This window comes from Calypte anna, chromosome 33 (genome assembly GCF_003957555.1).
Source record: "Calypte anna isolate BGI_N300 chromosome 33, bCalAnn1_v1.p, whole genome shotgun sequence".
NCBI classification, from domain to species: domain Eukaryota; kingdom Metazoa; phylum Chordata; class Aves; order Apodiformes; family Trochilidae; genus Calypte; species Calypte anna.
Genome location: NC_044275.1, coordinates 1,334,717 through 1,354,925, shown reverse-complemented (window position 1 = coordinate 1,354,925; position 20,209 = coordinate 1,334,717). Strand labels below are relative to the sequence as shown.

At 67.6% G+C, this 20,209-nt stretch overlaps 3 protein-coding genes and 1 non-coding gene across 5 annotated transcripts; 3 read left to right on the top strand and 1 right to left on the bottom strand.

Moving 5' to 3' along the window:
• Positions 1-229: 229 nt before the first annotated feature.
• On the top strand, positions 230-8,031 carry ESYT1 (extended synaptotagmin 1). The gene is made up of 31 exons (XM_030468080.1): positions 230-493; positions 1,470-1,511; positions 1,708-1,842; positions 1,928-2,001; positions 2,120-2,192; positions 2,287-2,376; positions 2,495-2,550; positions 2,627-2,750; positions 2,816-2,992; positions 3,252-3,334; positions 3,438-3,486; positions 3,557-3,646; positions 3,722-3,814; positions 3,918-3,989; positions 4,075-4,161; positions 4,328-4,477; positions 4,552-4,683; positions 4,861-5,037; positions 5,189-5,271; positions 5,348-5,396; positions 5,480-5,569; positions 5,747-5,842; positions 5,922-5,993; positions 6,071-6,157; positions 6,292-6,438; positions 6,519-6,661; positions 6,842-6,940; positions 7,019-7,150; positions 7,237-7,342; positions 7,451-7,500; positions 7,598-8,031. The coding sequence occupies exons 1-31, from the start codon at positions 230-232 to the stop codon at positions 7,629-7,631; spliced, it is 3,156 nt and encodes a 1,051-aa protein (XP_030323940.1). The 3' UTR covers positions 7,632-8,031.
• Positions 8,032-8,594: 563 nt separating this feature from the next.
• MYL6 (myosin light chain 6) lies at positions 8,595-11,329 on the top strand. 2 transcript variants are annotated; one of them, XM_030468174.1, is made up of 7 exons: positions 8,598-8,707; positions 8,890-8,917; positions 9,879-10,022; positions 10,110-10,283; positions 10,504-10,581; positions 10,703-10,741; positions 11,190-11,329. In XM_030468174.1, the coding sequence occupies exons 1-6, from the start codon at positions 8,705-8,707 to the stop codon at positions 10,729-10,731; spliced, it is 456 nt and encodes a 151-aa protein (XP_030324034.1). In that variant the 5' UTR covers positions 8,598-8,704; the 3' UTR covers positions 10,732-10,741; positions 11,190-11,329. The 2 variants fall into 2 exon arrangements, with proteins under 2 accessions (XP_030324035.1, XP_030324034.1); XM_030468175.1 differs by lacking the exon at positions 10,703-10,741 and having other exon boundaries at positions 8,595-8,707.
• Positions 11,330-11,582: 253 nt separating this feature from the next.
• On the bottom strand, positions 11,583-19,705 carry SMARCC2 (SWI/SNF related, matrix associated, actin dependent regulator of chromatin subfamily c member 2). The gene is made up of 29 exons (XM_030468079.1): positions 19,573-19,705; positions 19,288-19,407; positions 18,621-18,706; positions 18,213-18,294; positions 18,024-18,116; positions 17,872-17,941; positions 17,647-17,716; positions 17,450-17,525; positions 17,244-17,375; positions 17,030-17,145; positions 16,820-16,944; positions 16,651-16,710; positions 16,527-16,564; positions 16,168-16,298; positions 16,008-16,079; positions 15,800-15,913; positions 15,559-15,712; positions 15,334-15,426; positions 14,996-15,115; positions 14,861-14,923; positions 14,525-14,783; positions 13,902-14,063; positions 13,759-13,823; positions 13,534-13,663; positions 13,289-13,455; positions 13,076-13,210; positions 12,668-12,977; positions 12,197-12,568; positions 11,583-11,972 (listed from the first exon to the last, which is right to left on the bottom strand). The coding sequence occupies exons 1-29, from the start codon at positions 19,681-19,683 to the stop codon at positions 11,896-11,898; spliced, it is 3,603 nt and encodes a 1,200-aa protein (XP_030323939.1). The 5' UTR covers positions 19,684-19,705; the 3' UTR covers positions 11,583-11,895.
• A 265-nt stretch (positions 19,706-19,970) lies between these two features.
• TRNAS-CGA lies at positions 19,971-20,052 on the top strand. Its single transcript has one exon. It is a non-coding gene; the product is annotated as a tRNA-Ser (tRNA).
• The last annotated feature ends 157 nt before the right edge of the window (positions 20,053-20,209 follow it).

The following is a 20,209-nucleotide window of genomic DNA, read 5'->3' as shown; positions in this document are numbered from 1 at the left end:
CCGGTGCTACCGGGACCCCCGGGGGGGGGTGCGGGTGTCCCCGGGGGCGGGGTGGTCGCACTCGTGATCCTGGCTGTGGGTGCCACTCGCGATCGGGCGTGGCCACCTGAGACCACGCCCACATTCCGGAGAGGGCGGGGCTAGGGGGGTGGGTGTGGTGAGCGGGGGCGGGGTTTGCTCGTGGGCGGGGCCTGTCCCGGGCGGTGCCGCTATCGGTGCCGCTGTCGCGATGGAGCGGGCTCTGTGCCGGGGGTCGGAGCGGGGCTCGGGGCTGCTGTCCCTGGGCCGGGGGCTGCTCTGGGCCCTCCCCGCTTACGCCGCGGGGCTGCTGGGGCTGGGGGCGGGCGCGCTGGTGCTGGCGCTGGCGCTGTACACCGGGTGGCGGCGGCGGCGGCGGAACCGGGAGCGCGGGATGCGCTTGGCCGCCCAACTGCACGGCGATGAAGAGGCCGCGGTGCGCGGGGCCGCCGGGCGCGGGGAGCTCCCGGCTTGGGTAAGCGGTGCCGGTACCCCCCGCCCCGCGGCACCGGCAGCCCCCCCGACCGCTGCAGCCTCCGGTTACCGGCGGGAGAGGGGGGGGCTGCGGGACGGGGCACCCCCGGCTGCCGCACTGCAGACACCCCGCACCCCTCCTCCTCCCCGTGATTGCTGCCGGCGGGACCCCCGGGGTGGGGGGACTACATCGGCTGCTCCGCGGGCCCCGCTTCTGCTCCCTGCGGGACCCCCCACCCACTCGTGGGTTGCACCCCCCGCTTGGGCTTCTGCCCCGCGCCGGTCGGGACCCCCGGGACCCCCATCACCCGCACCGGGCCCCGCTGCTGCCGCCACCGCCCCCTCGCTGCACCGACGTCGCTTGAGCTTCCCGGAACCCCCGCACCGTCTGCGCTGAACCCCCCCCCGTGACCGTGGCATCGACCCCCGCCCCTTTGCCCCGCGGTGGGGTCTCTGCTGCACCCCCCGCCCTGGGGTCTCCCCCGCCCGGTACCTCCCGGGGCTTCCGGCAGTGCCGGGGCCGGGCTGTGACTCACCGGGCCCGGGGGGGCCGCTTCCTGCCCGGCCGCGGGCTGGGGCGGGCTGGGGGGGCCGGGAGCCCCCTCCGGAGGTACCTGTGGGGCCGGGACCCCCTTTCTAGGAGCCCCCACCCTGAGACCCCCGGGAACGGCCACAACAGAGCGGGAATTCCCGCCAGATGTCACAGCTGCGGGGGGGGGGTGACAGTCCCGTCCCCCCCTTTTTCCCCCCCAGCACCAGCTGTCACTGTCAAACCCGAGGAGGCCCCTGCGGGGATCCTGCTGGCCCGGATGGGGGGAAACTGAGGCACGGGGCTGGGTGGGGCTGTCACGCAGGAGTGAAACTCGTGGCCGCGCTTCCTCTCCCCTTTCTGCATCCGGGACAGACCCCCCCGTGCTGGTCCCGTCCCCCCCCCACACCTCCTGGCCCCGTGACACCCCCAGCCTGTCTGCCCACAGGTCAGCTTCCCAGATGTGGAGAGGGCGGAATGGCTGAACAAGGTGAGGAGTTTGTCTGTCTGTCTGTCCAGCTGCAGCCACCCCCCTCCTGCCAGCCTTCCACCCTCCATCCATCCATCCATCCATCCCTCCATCCATTCCTCCCTCCCTCCATCTATCCCTCCATCGCTCCCTCCATCCCTCTTTCCACCCATCCCTCTTTCCATCCCTCCCTCTCTGTCCTCTCCCCCTGCTGCAGGTCCTGGCCCAGGCCTGGCCCTTTTTCGGGCAGTACATGGAGAAGCTGCTGGTGGAGAACGTGGCCCCAGCCATCCGTGCCTCCAACACCCACCTCCAGACCTTCACCTTCACCAAGGTGGACATGGGGGAGAAGGTAAAGCTTGGGGCTCCCCCGGGGGGGGGGGAGGGCTGCCCCCCAAGACCCCCATGCTCACCTCTGCCCTCCTCCCCCCCTGCAGCCTCTCCGGGTCCTGGGGGTTCGGGCTCACCCCGGTGCCCACAAGAAGCAGATTCTGCTGGACCTCAACATCAGGTGAGCAGCTGGAGCCTCCCGTGTGGTGAAGGTGTTGGGGTCTCAGTCCTCTGTCCCCCTCCCCCGGGCTGGGGGGGGTCGGGGGGGGAACCCCACTCCCTACATCCCATCCCTGCAGCTACGTGGGTGACGTCCAGATCGATGTGGAGGTGAAGAAGTTCTTCTGCAAGGCGGGGGTGAAAGGCATGCAGGTGAGGGGGGGTCCTGGGGGACGGGGGAGCTGTCAGGGGGGGGCGATGATGTGGCCTTGGGTGGGGGTCACATCTTAGTGCTGCCCCCTCCCAGCTCCACGGGATGCTGCGGATCATCCTGGAGCCCCTCCTGGGGGATGTGCCCATCGTGGGGGCTCTCACCATGTTCTTCATCCGGCGCCCAGTGAGTGCCCCCCCCTTCCAAAAAAAAAAAAAAAAAAGGAGCCAGCACCTCCCCCGACACCCCCACAGGGTGCAGCTGGGGGGCTGCCCCCACCTCTGACCTCATTTCCCCCTCCCAGACCTTGGACATCAACTGGACAGGGATGACCAACCTCCTGGACATCCCGGGACTCAGGTGAGCCCCAGCACACCCGGGGGGGTCTTCCCAGCCCCCCAGCCCCGTGCTGCCCCTCACCCTGTGCCCCCCCCAGCTCCATGTCGGACACGATGATCATGGACGCCATCTCCTCCTTCCTGGTCCTGCCCAATCGCCTCCTGGTACCGCTGGTTCCGGACCTACACGAAGCTGCGCAGCTCCGCTGCCCCCTGCCCCGGGTAAGGACAGGACGGGGGGACCCGGGGGGGCCCGGGGGACCCTCGGCTGAGCCCCTCCTCTGCAGGGGGTGGTGCGGGTGCACCTCCTGCGTGCCCGGGACCTGCGCTCCAAGGATCGGTTCATGGGGGGGCTGGTGAAGGGCAAATCGGACCCCTACGCCGTCCTGCGGGTCGGCACCCAGGTTGTCACCAGTCGTGTCATCGATGACAACCTCAACCCCGTCTGGGACGAGGTCTACGAGGTGAGACAACCCCCTCCCCCCCGCCCCCAGGGACCCTCGGACCCTCCCCATCACCTCACGCAGGCTGTGGGGGAGGACGTGGCCCCCCAAGGCCGTGCCCCTGACCTGGCTGTGGTTGTGGGGACCCCCGGTGTCCCCAGGCGGGCTGTAGGGACAGGAGGACCCCAAACTAACTGGGCTGGACACAGGGACCCCCGTGATGGCCCCAGCCTGGCTGTGCTGGGCAGTGGGGACCCTGTGTGTGTGTCCTGTACCCCAGTTCATCGTGCACGAGGTGCCGGGACAGGAGATGGAGGTGGAGCTGTTTGACAAGGACCCCGACCAGGACGATCTCCTGGGCAGGTGGGGGGGGGAACACACAGACCCCTGAGCTGGTGGCTGGGATGGGGGGCAACTCCCCCCCCCTGGCTGGACAGCTGATGTCCCCATCCCATTTGCCCCCCAGGATGAAGCTGGATTTCGGGGAGGTGCTGAAGGCCCGGGTGCTGGAGGAGGTGGGTGCTGGGGTGGGGGTCCCTGAGGGGGGGGGTCGGGGGGGCCGTGCTGATCCTTCTGCCCCCACAGTGGTTCCCGCTGCAGGAGGGGGGGCAGGGGAGGCTCCACCTGCGCCTGGAGTGGCTCACACTGATGTCTGACACCTCCAAACTGGACCAGGTGAGATGAGTTTGTTGGGTGGGGGGGACAGTGGGGTGGTCCTGACCCAACTGACCCATTCCCCCCCCTCCTCAGGTTTTGGAGAGGAACCGAACGATCGTGGCCAAACCTGAGCCCCCCTCAGCTGCCATCCTGGTCGTGTACCTGGACCGGGCTGAGGACCTGCCCGTGAGTGGGGGTCCGGGGGGGCCATGGCTGCTAATTCACTGCTGGGGGGGTGTCAGAGATGTGTGGGACTCCCCCTTAACCCCCCCCCCCCCATTTTGTACAGATGAAGAAGCCAGGCAAGGAGCCCAACCCCATGGTGCAGGTGTCGGTGCAGGATGTGACACGGGAGAGCAAGGTGAGACAGGGGGGTCCGGGGGGACCCCAGCCATGCCCAGGGTCCTGATCACCAGTGGGGGTCTCACCTGCTCCCCCCCCCCCAGGTGGTCTACAACACCTCTGCTCCCATCTGGGAAGACGCTTTCCGCTTCTTCCTGCACGACCCCATGAACCAGGACGTGGACATCCAGGTGAGACCCCAACCCCAGATCCCCCCCAGCCCCATTTTGCTACTGATCTCCCATTTTCCCCCCAAGTCCTCCCACCCCCATTTCTCCCCCAACCCCCCAGTACTCTCATTCCCTGTGTGTCCCCCTCTCCCCCCCACAATCCTCATGAGCCCCCCGTGCCCCCCAGGTGAAGGACGACCCCCGCCAGAGCAGCCTGGGGTCCCTCTCGCTGCCCCTCTCCCGGCTCCTCACCGCCCCAGACCTGACTCTGGATCAGCCCTTCCAGCTCCAGCACTCGGGGCCCAGCAGCCGCCTCTACATGAAGCTGGTCCTGCGGGTGAGGGGGGTCGGGGGGGCTGGGGAGGGGGTTTCTGCCCCTGCCAGCCCTCCTGCTAACCCCCAGACCCGCAGGTGCTTTTCTTTGATGCCCCTGAGAATGGTGGCCCACCCCCCACCCCCCCGGGGCAGCCTGACCCCCTGACCAGCACCAGTGGCACCCAACGTCCCACCCATGCCAGCCCGGACCCCCAGTTTGGCACCGAGGTAGGGAGAGGGGGGGTCTGGGGGGGAATCAACACGGGGAGGATGGACGGGGGGGGATCTGCATAGGGGAACAGTGTGGGGAGCTGGGGAGGGCTGGAGTGATAGGGGGTCCGGGGACAGGAAGGGGGGGTCAGGGCCGGGGGTGCCCCCCTTGCCAGCGCCTGGTTGTGTCCCCAGCACGTCCTGCGGATCCACCTCCTGGAGGCCGAGAACCTGATCGCCAAGGACAACTTCTTCAAGGGGATGGTGCGGGGCCGCTCCGACCCCTACGTCAAGGTGCGGGTGGCCGGGGGGGTCTTCCGCAGCCGCGTGATCAAGGAGAACCTCAACCCCCGCTGGAACGAGGTCTACGAGGTACCGGGAGGGTCCCCCCACCCCACCCTGGGCATCCTCCTCAGAAGGGGTGTGCTCCGTTTGGGGATCCCCTTCCCCCACCCAGAAGGGGAAACTGAGGCAGGGAGGAGCTGGGAAGGGAAGCCCACGGGTGACACCTCTCCCCACTCAGGCCATCGTGGACAACGTCCCGGGGCAGGACGTGGAGTTTGATCTCTTTGACAAAGACATCGACAAGGATGACTTCCTGGGACGGTGGGTGCTGGGGGGCTCAGAGGGTGCCCCCCCTCCCCAAAACCCTCACCCACCGCTGCCCTGTCCCCCTCCCCAGGTGCAAGGTGCCGCTGAGGAGGGTGCTGAGCACCCGCATTGTCGATGAGGTAGGAGAGGGGCTGGGGGCTGCATGGGGGGGGTGGGAGGGCTGCGCCGGGGGGGGTCTCACCCCCCCTCCCCATCTCCTCAGTGGCTGCCCCTGGAGGAGGTGAAGTCGGGGCGGCTGCACGTGCGTCTGGAGAGGCTGAGCCCCCACCCCAGCACTGCCCTCCTGGAGCAGGTACGGGGGGACAGGGACCCCCAAACCCCATCCCTTTGCATCCCCGCCCTCCTCCCCCTGCATCCCTCCCCTTGTCCCCAGCCTTTTGCTCCACCTGTCCCCGCGTGCCCCCCGGCCCCTGTGGGACCCTCACCCCCCCCTGCCCCTGTGGGACCCTCACCCCCCCCTGCCCCCCAGGTCCTGCACACCAACAGCCTCCTGCAGCCGGCCCGGGGCGAGGACCTGGCGGCCGCGCTCCTCTCCGTCTTCGTGGACCGAGCAGCTGATCTGCCGGTGAGTCCCCGGCCCCCCCCGGCTCCCCCCGGACTCCCACATCGTCCCCATTGTCCCCATTGTCCCCTGCTGTCCCCAGCTCCGGAAGGGCTCCAAGCCCCCCGCTGCCTTTGCCAGCCTGGCCGTGGGCACCGTGACCGCCAAGACCAAGGTGAGAGGGGTGGGGGACGGGGAGGGATGGGGGGGGGATAATGGGGAGGGGTCTTTCACCTGCTCTCCTGCCCCCAGACCTGCTCCCCCTCCACTGAGCCCGTGTGGGACGAAGGCTTCTCCTTCCTCAGCAGGAGGCCCCACGGGGAGTCGCTGGAGCTGCAGGTCTCTGTCCCGACCCCAGGGTGGGGGTCCCATCCCCATCAGCCCCATGGTGGGAGCCCCGGCCCATCCCCTAGGAGGGGGTCCGGTCCCCGTGGTGGGGGTCCTGCCGGGGGCTGATCCGGCTGTGCCTGCAGGTGAAGGAGGAGGGGGGGCAGCCCCTGGGGACCCTCACGCTGCCCCTGTCCCAGCTCCTGGCCACCGAGGGGCTGGCGATGGACGGGTGGGTGCCCCTGGCCGGGGGGGGACCCAGCAGCCAGATCCTGCTGCGGGTGCAGCTGGGGGTGAGTGACTGGGGGGCTAACGGGGGGGGGGTACGGGGGGGGGCAGCTGAGACCCTCCTCACCTTCCCCTCTCCCCCCAGGTGCTGGTGTCACAGCAGGCAGAGGCAGGAGCTGGCAGCGTGTCCCTGGACGGGGGGGACAGTGTCCCCCAACCCACTGAGGCTCCGGGGGAGGAAGAGGGTGGGGCCGGGGGGCTGCGTCAGCGCCTGCTCCCCACTGACAGGTAAGGGGGGGGGCACAATCCCCCCCAAACCCCCGGTGGCATCCATCTCCTGTCCCTGTGTCTGCAAACCCCCCAGCCAGGACGGGGGGGTCTGGACGTGAATTCTTCCCCCCGGGGAGCCTGTGACGGAGCCCCCCCGTGCCGGGGGTCTGGGGGGGGCACTGACCCTCTGCCCCACAGCCCCCCCGAGCAGGCAGAGGGTCCCCTGGGCCGGCTGCAGCTCACGGTCTGGTACCACGGGGACGAACGCAAGCTGGTGGCCATCGTCCACGGCTGCAGGTGAGGCCGCAGGTGGGTGGGGGGCACGGGTAGGGGGTCTTGAGATTGGGACCCTCGAGCCGTGTCCCCCCTCCCCAGGAAGCTGAGGCCGGTGTCGAAGGAGCTGCCGGACCCCTACGTGTCCCTGGTGCTGCTCCCCGACCGCAGCCGCAGCACCAAGAGGAAAACCAGCGTGCAGAAGAGGACCCTGAACCCCGACTTCAACGAGAGGTGGGGGGATTAGAGGGGGGGGTGTCCTTCCCGAGGCTGCCCAGTTTCACCCAGTACGGCCCTGTACAGCCCAGTCTGTTGGCCAGGTTCGAGTGGGACATCTCCCTGGAGGAGGCCTCGCGGCGCAAGCTGGAAGCTCACGTCAAGTCCCCCCTGTCCTTCATGTCCCGGGAGAAGGAGGCGCTGGGCAAGGTGGGGGGGGACAGGGGGGTGTCTGGGAGGGTCCGGGGGGGTTCAGAGGAGGTCTGGGGGAATACTGGGGGACCTCGGGATCCTTGCTGAGCCTCTGCTCTCCCCCAGCTCCATCTGGACCTGGCGCGGGTGGATTTGTCCGAGGGGGGAACCCACTGGTGAGTGGGGCCCTGAGGGGGTCCTGGGGGCGGGTGTCTATGGGGGGTGTGTGTGGGGTCTGTGTTTTCACCCCCCCTCACCTCTCTCTCCCCACAGGTACGAGCTGCAGGATGAGAGGAGCAGCCCCTAGAGCTGGGGAACCCCCAGACCCCCCCAGTCCCCACCACGCTTGGGGCAGTGGGAAGGGTGAGGGGGGTGGGGTCGTGTCCCCCCCCCAGCTGCTCCTCCCGCACCCCCTGCCCCCGCCTCCACTGACCAAAGATGCACCGGGTGGGGCCCCCCTGTGCCCCCCCAGACTGTTACGGACCTCGTGCCTTTCGCCCACCGAGGACCCTCCCGATGTGGGGGTCCCCGTGCTCCCACGCCCCCTCCCCCCGGGAGATGCTTCTGTTCGAGCCGCTGTCACCGCCACGATGCCACCACCGTGCCACCACCGCGCTGCCACCACCGCGCCCACCCCCCCGCTGCCTTCCCGGGGCTGCGTCCCCGTGTGCGCGAGTGTCCCCCCCCCGTGACAATAAAGGAGGGAGGAGACAGTGGCAGCTTCGGGTGGTCCTGGGAGTCTCGGGTGGGGTCCCGGGGAAGCTATGGTGTACCCCCCCCCTGTGTGGCAGAGTCCTGCGGGTGGTGTCCCTTGTGGGGTGCTCCCCACCCTGGTGGGATGCACAGTGGGATGCTGTGTGCCCCCCACCCCCCGCGTGGTGTCTCCACTCTGGTGTCCCTGGTGGGATGCCACCCTCAGGCTGTGGTCACCATGGTGTCCCCATCGGGTGGGGTGGGGTCATTGGGGTGTCCCTCCTGCCGTCACCCCACTGTCACATCCCTGGTGGGATGCTGTCTTTGGGGTGCCCACCCATGGGACCCCTCCCCTTGCAGTGTTCCCCCCCCGGGGTTTCTCCCCGCTGCGCTGTCCCTATCATTGGGGTGTCCCTTCGGGGTGTCCCCCACCGTGGTGACCCCCTCCCCATCCCGCTCCGTGCCCATCTATAGACAAAAAATCCCCCCCGGGAGAAGGGGCGTGGCCTCAGATGTCCCCGCCCCCTCCTGCATAATTAGCCGCCTAATTAGCGCGCGGTGACGCAGCCGGCGCGCGCCCAATGGGCCCTCGGTGACGCCGTTCGGTAGAAATCGCCCGCCCGAACCCCGAACCCCCCCTCCTCCTACGGCCCAGAGCGCGGAGCAGGGACCGGAGCAGCAGCCGACATGGTGGGACACCGGGACCGGCACCGGGACCGCGACCCGTACCCGGCATCAGCACCGGGACCGGCTGGCGCGAGCGGGGAGGGCGGGGGCGCGGCGGGGCAGGGGGCAGGGGGGGTCTCACCGGGTGCGGGCGTCGGTGCCGGTACCGGTACCGGTGCCCGCTGACCGCGGTGCTTTCCCTGCAGTGCGACTTCTCGGAGGAACAAACCGCCGGTGAGTTACCGGAATCAGGAGCATCTCACCCCCCCCCGAGACCCATACTGGGAACGTTCCCCTTCCCGGTACCGGGAATATCCCCCCACCTCGGTACTGGGAACCGGGAACATCCCGCCACCCCGGTATTGGACACCGGCAATAGATCCCCACGGTACCGAACACTGGGCATGGCCTCCACCGGTACCGGGCACAGGGAACATCCCCCCGGCCCGGTACCGGGCATAGGGAACGGTTCCTCTCTCCCGGTACCGGGAACCGGGCACTGTTCCCAGCGGTACCGGGAACCGGGAACATCCTCCCCCGGCCCCGGCGCTTCCTGCCCGGCCACGGGCGGGGCCTCTCGGGGCAAAGTCTCTCCCGGGCGGGGCCGATCCCGCCGGGCGGGGGCTGCGGGGGCCTGGGGCCTGCGGGGCGGGGGGCATGCGGGTCCGTGGGGAGATGCAGCCCCGGGCCCAGAGGGATGCGGGGCGCGGGGGGGTTCGGGCCCTTTTTGCACCATTTGCCCTTATATGGGCAGAGCGCGGGGCCGGGCCCGCATTCCTGCGGGGTGGGGCCGCCCGAGTTCCCTGCGGGGGGGGCAGGGAAGGAGTTACGGGAGGGGCAGGGAAGGAGTTGCGGGGGGGCCACGCAGCATCCCGGCTGTGCCCGGCGCTGGGACCACGACCTCCATCTGGGCCGGCGTCGGGTTCCACCTGGAAACCGGATCCCGGCGGGAGCGAAACCCGACCCGGGGCCGCAGGGGGGGGTCTGAGGGGGGGGGAGCAGGCAGGTAATGGGGTCCTCAAGGTGCAGAGTGTTGGGGGTGCAGGCTCTGGGGTCCCAGAAGTGTGGGGGGACTGTGGGAGCAGCATCCTTCGTGGGTAGGAGGGTGAGGGGATCCCGGTGGGGTTGCAGGGGTCCCGGTGACCCGGGAGGGGGGGGGTCTCGGGGGTGCCCCGGTTCTGACACGGCTCTGCAGAGTTCAAGGAAGCATTCCAGCTCTTCGACCGCACCGGGGATGGGAAAATCCTCTACAGCCAGTGCGGGGATGTGATGCGGGCTCTGGGGCAGAACCCAACCAACGCCGAGGTCATGAAGGTGCTGGGCAACCCCAAGAGCGATGGTGAGGGCGGGACCCCCCCCCCCCCAAATCCCTGTGGGTACCCCCCTACCCCCCCTCAGCCCCCTGCCAACAGCTTCTGTCCCTCAGAGATGAACGTGAAGACGCTGAGCTTCGAGCAGTTCCTGCCCATGATGCAAACCATCGCCAAGAACAAGGACCAGGGCTGCTTCGAGGACTACGTGGAGGGGCTGAGGGTCTTCGACAAGGAGGGCAACGGCACCGTCATGGGGGCTGAGATCCGCCACGTCCTCGTCACCCTGGGTGAGTGTCACAACTCCAGACCCCCCCCTAAAATCCCCCAAGGACCTCTCAGCCTTCCCTGGAAACCCCCAAAGCTCAGCCAGCCCCAAGGACCCTGTGAGCTCCCACCCAGTGGTGGGATCCCTACGGCCCCCAGCCAACTCCAGGGCCCCCCCCCAAACCCTGGGGCCCCCCGGTGTCCCCTCTGCTGTCCCCACGGGGTGACAGGGCTGTTCTGCAGGTGAGAAGATGACAGAGGAGGAGGTGGAGCAGTTGGTGGCCGGGCACGAGGACAGCAATGGGTGCATCAACTACGAAGGTGAGGGACGGGGCTGTGGGGAGGGGTCCTGGGGGGGGTGGGTGTCCCATGGGTGTCCCGGGGGGCACAGCCACACCCCCCACTCCCTCCTTGACCATCATGTCTCCTTCCTTCCTCCCAGCGTTTGTCAGACACATCTTGTCAGGGTGACGCCGCAGGGGTACGCGCCTCCCCCGTTACTTACAGTTTTTTTTTTTCCTTCCTTTATTTTTTTCAGTGGCGTCTTTTTTTTTTTTAAAACAAACAAAAAAAACCCCAAACCAACCAACCAAAAAAAAAAAAAAAGCCGCCTGGTTTGCGCTCTCACCCTTGGTGCACCCCTATCCCTCCCCCCCCCCAAAACCCCCTGCATGTCCCTCTGCATGGAGCCCCCTCCCCCTGCGTGCCGGGGCTGGGATCTGGGTGCTGGTGTGGGGGTCCCGTGGGGGTCCCGAGGAGCTCCCAGCCACGGGACTGCAGCGCTGCCGGTTCCTCCCTGCGCTCTTCAGCCCTTTGACTTTTTTCTTGTTTTTTTTTATTTTTTTTCCTACCTCTCTCTGGGACAAGGGCTTGGGGGGCCCAGCAGATGTCCCCCTCCCTCACCCTCCTCTCCCTCCCTCTCTCCACAGAGCTGGTCCGGATGGTGCTGAGTGGCTGAGGACCCCTCGTGTTCCTGTTCCCACCCCCACTCTGAGTTTTGTGCCTTCTCCATACTTTTCCTGCCACCGCGACCCATTCCCCAACCCCCCCCCCCAAACCTCCCCCAGCCCACCCACTCCCCAACCCCCCCAGCTCCCAGCCCCACTGGCTAAGTTATTGCTCCACGGCATCAAATAAAGTGTTGGAGAGGTGATGCTGGGTCTCTGAAGCTTTGTGTGTGTCCCCCCCCCTTCATCCCCAGACAGCCCCTGCAGGAGGTTGTTTCTTCCCGCCCCGGGGACTTGGAATTTTATTTTTGTTGGTTCTTTTTTTTAGAAAAAAAAACAAAAACAAAACAAAACAAAAAAAAAAAGGGGGGGGGGAGGAGAGGATGACAACTGAGAAGGCATTGGGGAGGGAGGGGGGAGATTCAGGGAGGGGGGGGAAATGCCCAAGTGCCAGGTGGGATTGGAGCTGTCTCATAAATAGCCGGGGGGGGAGCAGGGTCCCCGGCCCCCCCAGGGAGACCAACACTTAAATAAAATCCGGGACAATCATAAAAAAATACCGAAGCTGGGGGGGGGAGAGGGGAATGAGGGGTGGGTTTTGGGGTGGGCTTCCTTTGGGGTGCCTTGTGGGGGCGGGAGAGCCCGGTCTCCCCGGGCCAGGGGGGCTGTGGCTTCCTCGTTGGGGGTCTCACTGCGTGGGGGGGACGGGGGTGGCCGTGCTGGGGCTGGGCGCGATGGGGTCCGTCTGCAGGGGGGGCCCTTGGTCTGTGGGGAGAGAAAAGAAAGGGGTGGGGGGGGTCACATCTGGGGGGGCAAGGGGGTGCAAGAGCCCCTCTTGCCCCACAGCTCCAGGGAAAGGTTAAGCCCCCGCCCCAGCTTCATGCCCGCGAGTGGGTTTGTGTGTGTGTGTGTCCCAAATCCCAGAGCCATTCCCGGCGGGTCCCCGCCTCCCTGTCCCCGGTGGTCCCCCGTGTCCCCCCATGTCTCACCTGCGAGGAGGCCTGGGTTGGGAAGGAGGCTTCCCTGCACGGCGGCCACGATGGCGGGGCTGTGCGCGGCGGCCGAGCCCCCCGCCAGCTGCGGCAGGGCCAGGCCGGGTGGGTGGGTGTTGGGGGGCAGCCCCCCGGGCGGCATGCTGCTGGCCAGGGCCCCATGCAGCGGGAGGGCGGGGGGGTTAGCGGGGAAGGAGGCGCCGGGGGGCTCGGCGGGGGGGTTAGCCATGCTCAGGGGGATGGCGGATGGAGGCAATCCGAAGGGCAGAGCCGCGGGCGCATTACCGGGCACGGCGGGGTGGCCGCTGCCACCGAGGCTCCCAGCCAGGCTCTGGGACGGCGGCTGCTGCCCGGGGAACGGCGCCGGGGCTGCGGGGACAGCGGGGTCAGCACCGACGCCCCCGACCCGGTGTGGAGACCCCCCCCCGACCCTCCGCATCCCAAACCCACCCCGAGCCCGTGGCTCACCGTGCGGGACGGCCGGGGCGCCCGGCGGCGGGGGCGGCTGCGGCGGGGGGGCCCCGGGCAGCGGCTGCCCCACGGGCTCAGCGGGGGCCACCATGGCGGGGGTGGGCGGCGCGGCCAGCGGGTGGGCGGCGGGGGCCAGGGGGGCGGCGGGCAGGGGCTGAGCTCCCGGGGGCAGCGGGGGCGGCTGCTGCTGCTGCTGCTGCTGGAGGTGCTGGAAGTGCTGCTGCCGTGCCCGCATCTCCGCGTACTTCAGCTGCTCCATGTGGAAGGCCTGGCGGTCGGCCAGCAGCTGCTGCCGCTGGTATTCCAGCTGGAGAGGAGGGAAGGGAGACAGGCTGGGGGTCAGGAGGGGATGAGGGAGCCCAGGGCAAGCACCTGGTGTCCCCCATCACCGCTGGCACCACTCACGGCCTCGCGCTCCCGGTCCATGATGGTCTCCAGCTCCTCGAAGTGCCGCAGTTTGATCTCCAGCTTCTTCATCTGTGTCTCCACCAGCAGGGCCACCAGTGACTTGATCTTCCGTTCCTCCACCGCTGCCAAGTGCTGTGGGGGTCCCCAGGGTGGTCAGCACCCACCACCCGGGCTGTCCCCTGCCCCCCAGCCCTGTCCCCAGCCCCTCACCTTGGCCTTGACGGCAGCGGCAGCCAGGGCAGCAGCAGCAGCAGTGGAGAGGTTCCCCTCACCGATGTCCCGCTCCACCTTGGCCTTGCGCTCAGCCTCGGGCTCTGGTGGCTCCTTAGGCACCTCCTCTGGACCCTCCTTCACCTCCTTCTCCTTCTCTGGCTCCCCTTTGGCAGGACAAGGGCCATGTCAGCAGGGCTGTGGGGAGCTCAGTGCCCCCCCAGGCCAGCCGGGGTCCCCCTCACCTGCACCATCACCATCCCCCTTGTCGGGCTCCTTCTCGCCCTCCACCTCTTTTCCTTTCTCTTCCTCCTTCTTGGGAGCCTCTCCAGGCTTCTCCTTCACCTCCTCCTCTGCAGCCCCGTCCCGGGGCTCCTGTGGAGGGACCGTCCCCCAGTCCATTCGGGTCCCTGGACCCTCACACCCCATCCCCAAGCCCCTGAGTGCCCCCTCCCCAGCCCAGCCATGACCTTTGCTTCCTTCTTCTCCTCCGTTGGCTGCGCCTCTGCCCTCGGCTCCTCCGCTCCGCTCTCCTCTGAGGACACAAGTGCAGGCTCAGTCCCTGCCCTAGGCCTGGCAAACTCATCACAGGGCTCCCCCGGGACCCCCTCACCTATCCTCTCAGGCTCATCCGAGGTGGTGCCGGCGATGCCGCTGCTCTCCAGCCCGAAGGCAGGGTCGGCCTTGCCCGTCACCTTGGCTGCCTCCTCCACCTTGCGGACGTGAGCTTCCACCAGGGCAGTGGGAACCTCCTCCTTCATCTTGGAAAATTCCTCTGCAGGGAAGCACAGGCCCTCAGCGGGAACCCCAGGGGACCCCTGTACCCCTGGAAGCCACCCTGGGCCCTCAGCACTGGGGCTTGGCCCTTCCACTCATAGGTCTCACCCTGTCCTCCCATAGGACTTGTCCTGAGCTCCATGGGACCTACCCCACAGTCTCTTAGAGTCATCCCATATTCCTGGAGGAATCCCTGCAGGGCTTCATCATCCCCCCACAGGGCTTCATAATCCCCCCACAGGGCTCCATAATCCTCCCATCACAGGACTCATCCCATCTCCTCTTATCTACAGATTCCTCTTATCTACAGCATTCCCTGTAGGACTCATCCTGTCTCTCCATGGGATGCATTCTACCTCCCTACAAAACTCCCATCAGGACTCATCCCACTCCTCATAGCACCCCTCACCCTGGAATCACTCCCATCCCCCCCAGACCCCAGCTGACCCCCTGCCTCACCCAGGGCTGACTTGGCGGCGGCAGAGGCGACGCGGGGGTCGACGACGGAAGCGAGGAAGGCGACGGTGCTCATGACGGGGTTCCCAGACTGGCTGAAGGGGATGGGCTGGTAGGCCAAGGGCCCCAGCGACGCCTCTGAGTCCTCCAGGTAGGGATCCTCGATCGGCAGCCGCAGGAAGTGCAGGATGCACTCGTCCTGTGTCCGGCTGCCCACGTGCTCAGACACCTTGTTCCAGTCGTCCTTGTACATCTCCAGGGCCTGTGGGATGGGGTCGGGGGTGTCAGGGGGGTCCAGCAGCCCTCTCCTCCCTCCCCTCTCCATGGTCCCTCGCTCACCTCCAGCAGCAGCAGCGTCTCCTGCTCCGTCCACTCCCTCGTGGCGCTAGCGGCGGCTTTGCTCTGCGGGAGGACAAAAAGGGGTGAGGGGTGGTGGGCAGGGGGGGCCGGGGCCCAGGCCAGGGGGGTGCCCACCTTGGAGGGAACGTTCTTCTTGGTGTACATGTCAGTGCGGAGGCCGAAGTTCTGCATGTCAGTCGGCTTCTCCTTGCTCTTGTCGGGGAAGTTGAGCATCTGCTGCGAGGCCGAGGTCTGCTGCCGGGGGAGAGAGAGGTGCTGGGGGGGTGGCCGTGGGGGGCAGGTCGCGAGGACGCCGGTCCCCCCCCAGAGAAGCCTTCGTGCCCCGTCTCGTCACGGTGTCCCCCCCGCGTCCCTGCTCCCCGGGGCAGGGCGGCATGCGGGGCGCGAGGGGGAGGAGGGAAGGAGCCTTCCTCGGCCAGCGGCGGGGGGACGGACCCCAAGGAGCCGCCTACCAGCTCCGGCTTCCCCTTCACCGTCTCGGTGACGAGCTCTTCGATCTCTTTGCTCTTTCGGCCCGTCTTGGCGTCGCCGTCGCTCTGCCGGCCCTGAGGCACGGATCGAAGCTGTGCGATCCCCCCCCCGCCCCCCCCCTACCCCGCGCCCGGCCCCCGCGGGGACCGGGGGACAGCAGAGGGGGGACGCGGCTGGGCGAGGAGTGGAAGCCCCCGCGCACCCACCTGGGGGGTCTTGGGCTGCAGCGGCACCAGCCCCGAGGGGGTGTCGGCCAGGACGTGGAAGTGAGAGGTTGGCGGGGGGCCCATGGGGGTGGGACGGCTCTCAGCATCCACTTGGTAGTTGATGAGGCCCCACTGCTCCAGGAAGGCATGGACCCTGCGGAGAGACGGGTTCAGACCCCTGGATGCCAAACCAAAACCCCCCCCCGTGGGGTGGGGGAGGTCCCATCGTCACCAGACCCACCTCATGATGGCACAGACGTCCCCGGCCAGGTTGCGGCGGCAGGCGGTGGAGGTCAGGTACTCCTGGGGGTTCAGCCGGTACGTGTCGATCATGAAGTTGCGGTAAGCCAAGTATCTGTGGGGAGGGGGACGAGGGGGTCAGTGCTGGCTGTAGCCCCAAGGGCACAGGGAGGGACAGGGAAGGGGTTTGGGGGGGTGTTCACCCTCACATTTCGGGCGTCTTGGATTTATTCTTGCCGTTGAAGAACTCGGGCAGCGCTCGGCGCTCGATGGCGTGGACGCTGCGAAGGGAGAGGTTGGGGGAGGGCCTGGCCTGGCTGTCCCACAGACCCCCCATCCCCCTCCTCCTCCTCCTGGGCTGCCCCGTACCTGTTGTAGTCGAACCAGGCGGCGTAGCTGGGGATGATGATGTGGTGGGTCTGCTCTGTCACGTTGTCCTCGTGCAGGTCGGGGTTCTTGGCCTGCTCCCCCTTGCTCCCGGTACCGTTCTCCTCCTCGTCCTACCAGAGACAGGTGCCGTGTGGGTAAGGGGGTTCTGAGCCCCCCTTTTAGACTCTTCCTCATCTTCACCAAGCAGGATGGCCCATGGAAAAGCTGCCCACAGCCCCAAGAAGGAAAGGAAGGGCAGAAAAGGGCCTTCCTGTCTCCAGAAGAGATGCAGTGACCCTGGTGCTGCTGTGGGAACATCACCCCTGGGAAAGTGAGGAGGGGACATCCCTGGGCCTCACCTTGCCGGCTGTCTCCATGCTCTCATCCTCCTGCTCATCTGGAAGAGAGGAGTGGGGGTGGGTTTGTGCACTGCCAAGTCTGGGGGTGGGGGGATCCCCATGATGCCCAGCCCCTCAGGCTCACCCAGGTCTGTCATGGTGCCCCCCTTGACGGGTGCAGACTCCGAATCCTTCTTGGTGTTGACTGCAGAAGAGGATGCGGCTCTGAGCCCCCCAAGGACAGGCCCCCAGCCCAGCCCATGTGAGTGGGGGGACAGGACCTCATGGGGGGGCTGCCAGCTCCCCAGCCTGACCTGTCTTGGGCAGGGTGACCTCCTCCACGTTGGGGACAGGTGAGGGCTCATCCATGTCCTTGGTCAGATCCTCCTGCTCCTCCTCGCGGTGGCCACGCTTGGATTTGTTGTAGGGGGTGGAGGGTCTGCGAAAGGAGAGACCCCCATGTCCCCATCACCATTCCACGCTGGGGCACCCCAATCCACAGCCACACCCCAGCCCAGGCTCACCCCTTCTTTGCGTTCTTCTTCTTGGCCTCTGGGGTGGGTGAGGGGGAGGGCGAGCGCTTCCGCTTCTTGTAGTTTCCTCCCTTCTTGTCCCGCCGGTCAGAGTCAGGGCTGTTCACCTGGGGGGGAGAGGGGGGTCTCTGGGTTGGACTGAGAGGGATGACCAGGCAGAGACCCCCACCATGTGCCCCCCCCAGCTTTGCCGCCCCGCTCTGACCTCATCTGTCAGCGTCTTGGCTGAGATCTTCTTCCTGCGGGTGATGGGGCTCTTCTCATCCGACACCTCATAGTCCTCCTCGTTCATCCACTCATTGAAGGTGTCTGTGTCCAGGATCCACTTGGCATGGACCTGCCAGGCCGGGGGGCAGGCGGGTCAGGGGAGGGGGCTGCAGTCACCCTTCCAGCCTGGAAGACCCCTGTTACCTTCCGGGGCTTCTCCGGTGTTGGGGCGTCCTCCACGGAGGCCTCGATCTCGCTGGCAGGGATCCAGGTGTCGTAGCTGTGGGTGCAGTGGGATGGGTGAGAGTGGCACCTGTGGTGGGGCAGGTGGGTACCCCACGGGCACCCTCAAGCTCCAGCACATCCCCACAGCCCCCCACAACCCCCCCAGGACCCCTCACCTGTCAGGGTAGTACCCCCAGTGCAGCAGGACCTGCTTGTCACGCTTCATGACCGGTCGGACCCACTCCTCTGGGGGAGACACGGAGCAGGGTGGGTGCTGAGCGTGGAGCTGCTGTCCCACTGACAGCCCCCCCGTGACACTGAACACAGCCCCGAACACTGACAGCTCCCCCCTACCCTGGAATTTCACCACAAGCTGCTGAAGTTCTGCCCCTCACACCCACCTTCCTCCAGGTTCCCGGGGACAGGGCAGACGATGTGGGACGCGTTGCTCTTGTCCTCAGTCACCGTGCCCTGTGAGGAGAGGGGGACAGTGGGACCAGGATGAGGCACTGGTTGGCCCCCCCGTGCCCCCCACCCCGGAGCTATCACCCACCTGGTGCCTCTTCACAATGTCTTTCAGCTTACTCAGCAGCTTGGGCTCAATCTCCTGGTGCAGGAAGATGTTGGGCCGAGCCAGGCAGTTGTTCTGGAGAAGGAGGAGAGCAGAGGGGTGAGCGGGTGGGGGGCAGGGGGGTCCTGGGTGTGTGTGGGAGGGGAGTAGAGTGGGAGCAGTGCCCCTCACCTGCACCAGGGATTTCTCTATGGTCATGAACATCTCCACGTTGCGATCCATCCGCGAGGGATTCTGGAAATCGAAACGCCGCCTTATTGGAAGAAAAGAGCGACTCTCATGAAAGCCACAGCTCAGGTCTCCTCATCAGCATCCAAATCTGGGGGGGTGGGGGGGTCCAGGGGGAGGGGACACGCACCTGAACCCCGTCAGGGGCCCACGTGGGGTCACACATCCCCTGGCACCTGCTTGCTGCAGAGGTGGTGCCCTACAACCAGCCCACCCCCATGCAGCCCCCGGGTGAGGCCACCCCGGGGTGTTCCCAAGGAGGGGACCCCCCCACCCCCCCAGCCCTATGACCCCCACCACACCCAGCCCCCCCTCCCAGGACCCCCAGAGGGGGCACAGGCAGGTGCTCACCATCCTTGGTCGCTCTTGAATTTATAGGCTGCTGCCAAGATGTGGCACAGGGCTCCCCCCGCCTTGAAATCCAAGAAGCATTTGATCTGCAACGGGAAGAGAGGGGTCAGGGGGGGCACATGGTGGGGGCTGCCAGCCCCATATCTGTCCTCAAGCTGGGCTGTGGTCCCTGTGCCCCCACTGTCACCAGGTCTATGGGGCACTGTCCTGGCATCCCTGGGGGTGCTGTCCCCAGGTTTTGTCCCTGGTGGGACACTGTCCCCTGATCACTGGGGCACAGACCCTGCTTGGGGGGCACTTCCCAGCAGGACACTGGGGACTGTCCTTGCCCAGGCCACCATCACAGATCACAGGTTTCTGTCTGGTTGTGGCCATCCCCGTGCTGACCCTCTCACGGGGTGGGTGTCCCCAGGTCCCTGAGGTCTGTCCATGGCTTGGAGCCACGTCCCCGTGTCACCGGGAGCTGTCCCCGCTCAGGGCTTTGTCCCTGGGGCACCGTCCTTGCTCAGGGCCTTGACCCCAGCCCATCCCGGTGCTGTCCCCACATCTCTGGGGCGCTGTCCCTGCGTGGTGTGTGTGTGTCCTTGTCCCCCGGTCCCCACGTGTCGCTGGGCCATGTGCCCCAGGCCCCCCCGGTGTGGCGGGGATGCTGGGGGGGGGGTCTCACCGGCAGCTTGGTGAGGGGCGCGTTGCTGACGTGTTTGCCGAACACCTCCTCCTGGAACTGCAGCAGCTGCACCACCAGGCTCGACAGCGACTTGTTGGTGGGGGGCTCTGCCTGGATGTACTGCGGGGGGCAAGGGGGGGGTCAGCACCGGGGCGAAGCGGGGAGCGCGGAGTGGGGGGAGGGGGTGCTGGGGGCGGCGATGGCGGCGGCGGCGGAGCCGTGACAGGCCGGGGAGGGCGGGGAGGGGTCCGGTGCCGCCGCCCCTCGCTCCCCGCTGCCGTTTACCTTCTTGTAGTTCTTGCCGAGCCAGAGGCGGACGTTGTCGAACTGGCTGACGGTGTCCGAGGCCTCGTAGTACTTGACGTTGGGGCCGCCGTCCTTCTTCCGCACCGCCATCTTGGAGCGGGACGCGCGCGCTGCCGCCCCCTGCCGGCCCCGCCCCGCCCCGCCCGCGCGCTGCCGCCCCCTACCGGCCCTTCCCGGGCACTCCCGCCCCGCGCTCCCCGCTCGGTACCGGCGCTCAGAGCCCCCCCCAGCGGAACGGGAAGGGGGGGATTGAGGGGGGGCGGCGCGGGTGGGTTCGGGTCCGAAGGGATCCGAATGGATCCAGGAGAGGGCAGGGAGGGAGGGAGGAGTGGGGGGGGGCTCGGTCTATGTGGAGCGCGGGGAGGAGAGGCGCGGGAGTCACGGTGGCCGAGTGGTTAAGGCGTTGGACTCGAAATCCAATGGGGTTTCCCCGCACAGGTTCGAATCCTGTCCGTGACGCCACGCACGTGTTTTTTTGGTGTGGGGGACAGCGGGCGACTCCTAGGGTGGGTCCTGCTCCCTGTATTCGCCCTTTTAACAGCGGGGACAACGGAGTTCAGAGCTTTGGGAGGGGACACCCCACGCGGCTGAACACTCGGGACCCTCAGTCACCCGT

Bases quoted from the DNA above. Each gene is read 5' to 3' on its own strand.
- ESYT1 (XM_030468080.1), top strand. From the start codon at position 230: ATGGAGCGGGCTCTGTGCCGGGGGTCGGAGCGGGGCTCGGGGCTGCTG. The intron at 3,990-4,074 runs GTGAGACAGGGG...CCCCCCCCCCAG, and splicing joins ATGTGACACGGGAGAGCAAG to GTGGTCTACAACACCTCTGC. The intron at 4,162-4,327 runs GTGAGACCCCAA...CGTGCCCCCCAG, and splicing joins ACCAGGACGTGGACATCCAG to GTGAAGGACGACCCCCGCCA.
- MYL6 (XM_030468175.1), top strand. The intron at 8,918-9,878 runs GTGAGTTACCGG...ACGGCTCTGCAG, and splicing joins CTCGGAGGAACAAACCGCCG to AGTTCAAGGAAGCATTCCAG. The intron at 10,582-11,189 runs GTGAGGGACGGG...CTCTCTCCACAG, and splicing joins TGGGTGCATCAACTACGAAG to AGCTGGTCCGGATGGTGCTG.
- SMARCC2 (XM_030468079.1), bottom strand. From the start codon at position 19,683: ATGGCGGTGCGGAAGAAGGACGGCGGCCCCAACGTCAAGTACTACGAG. The intron at 17,146-17,243 runs GTCAGAGCGGGG...TCTCCCCCCCAG, and splicing joins CCAAGACGCTGACAGATGAG to GTGAACAGCCCTGACTCTGA. The intron at 16,080-16,167 runs GTACGGGGCAGC...CTCCCTTCGCAG, and splicing joins GCCTGGTTCGACTACAACAG to CGTCCACGCCATCGAGCGCC.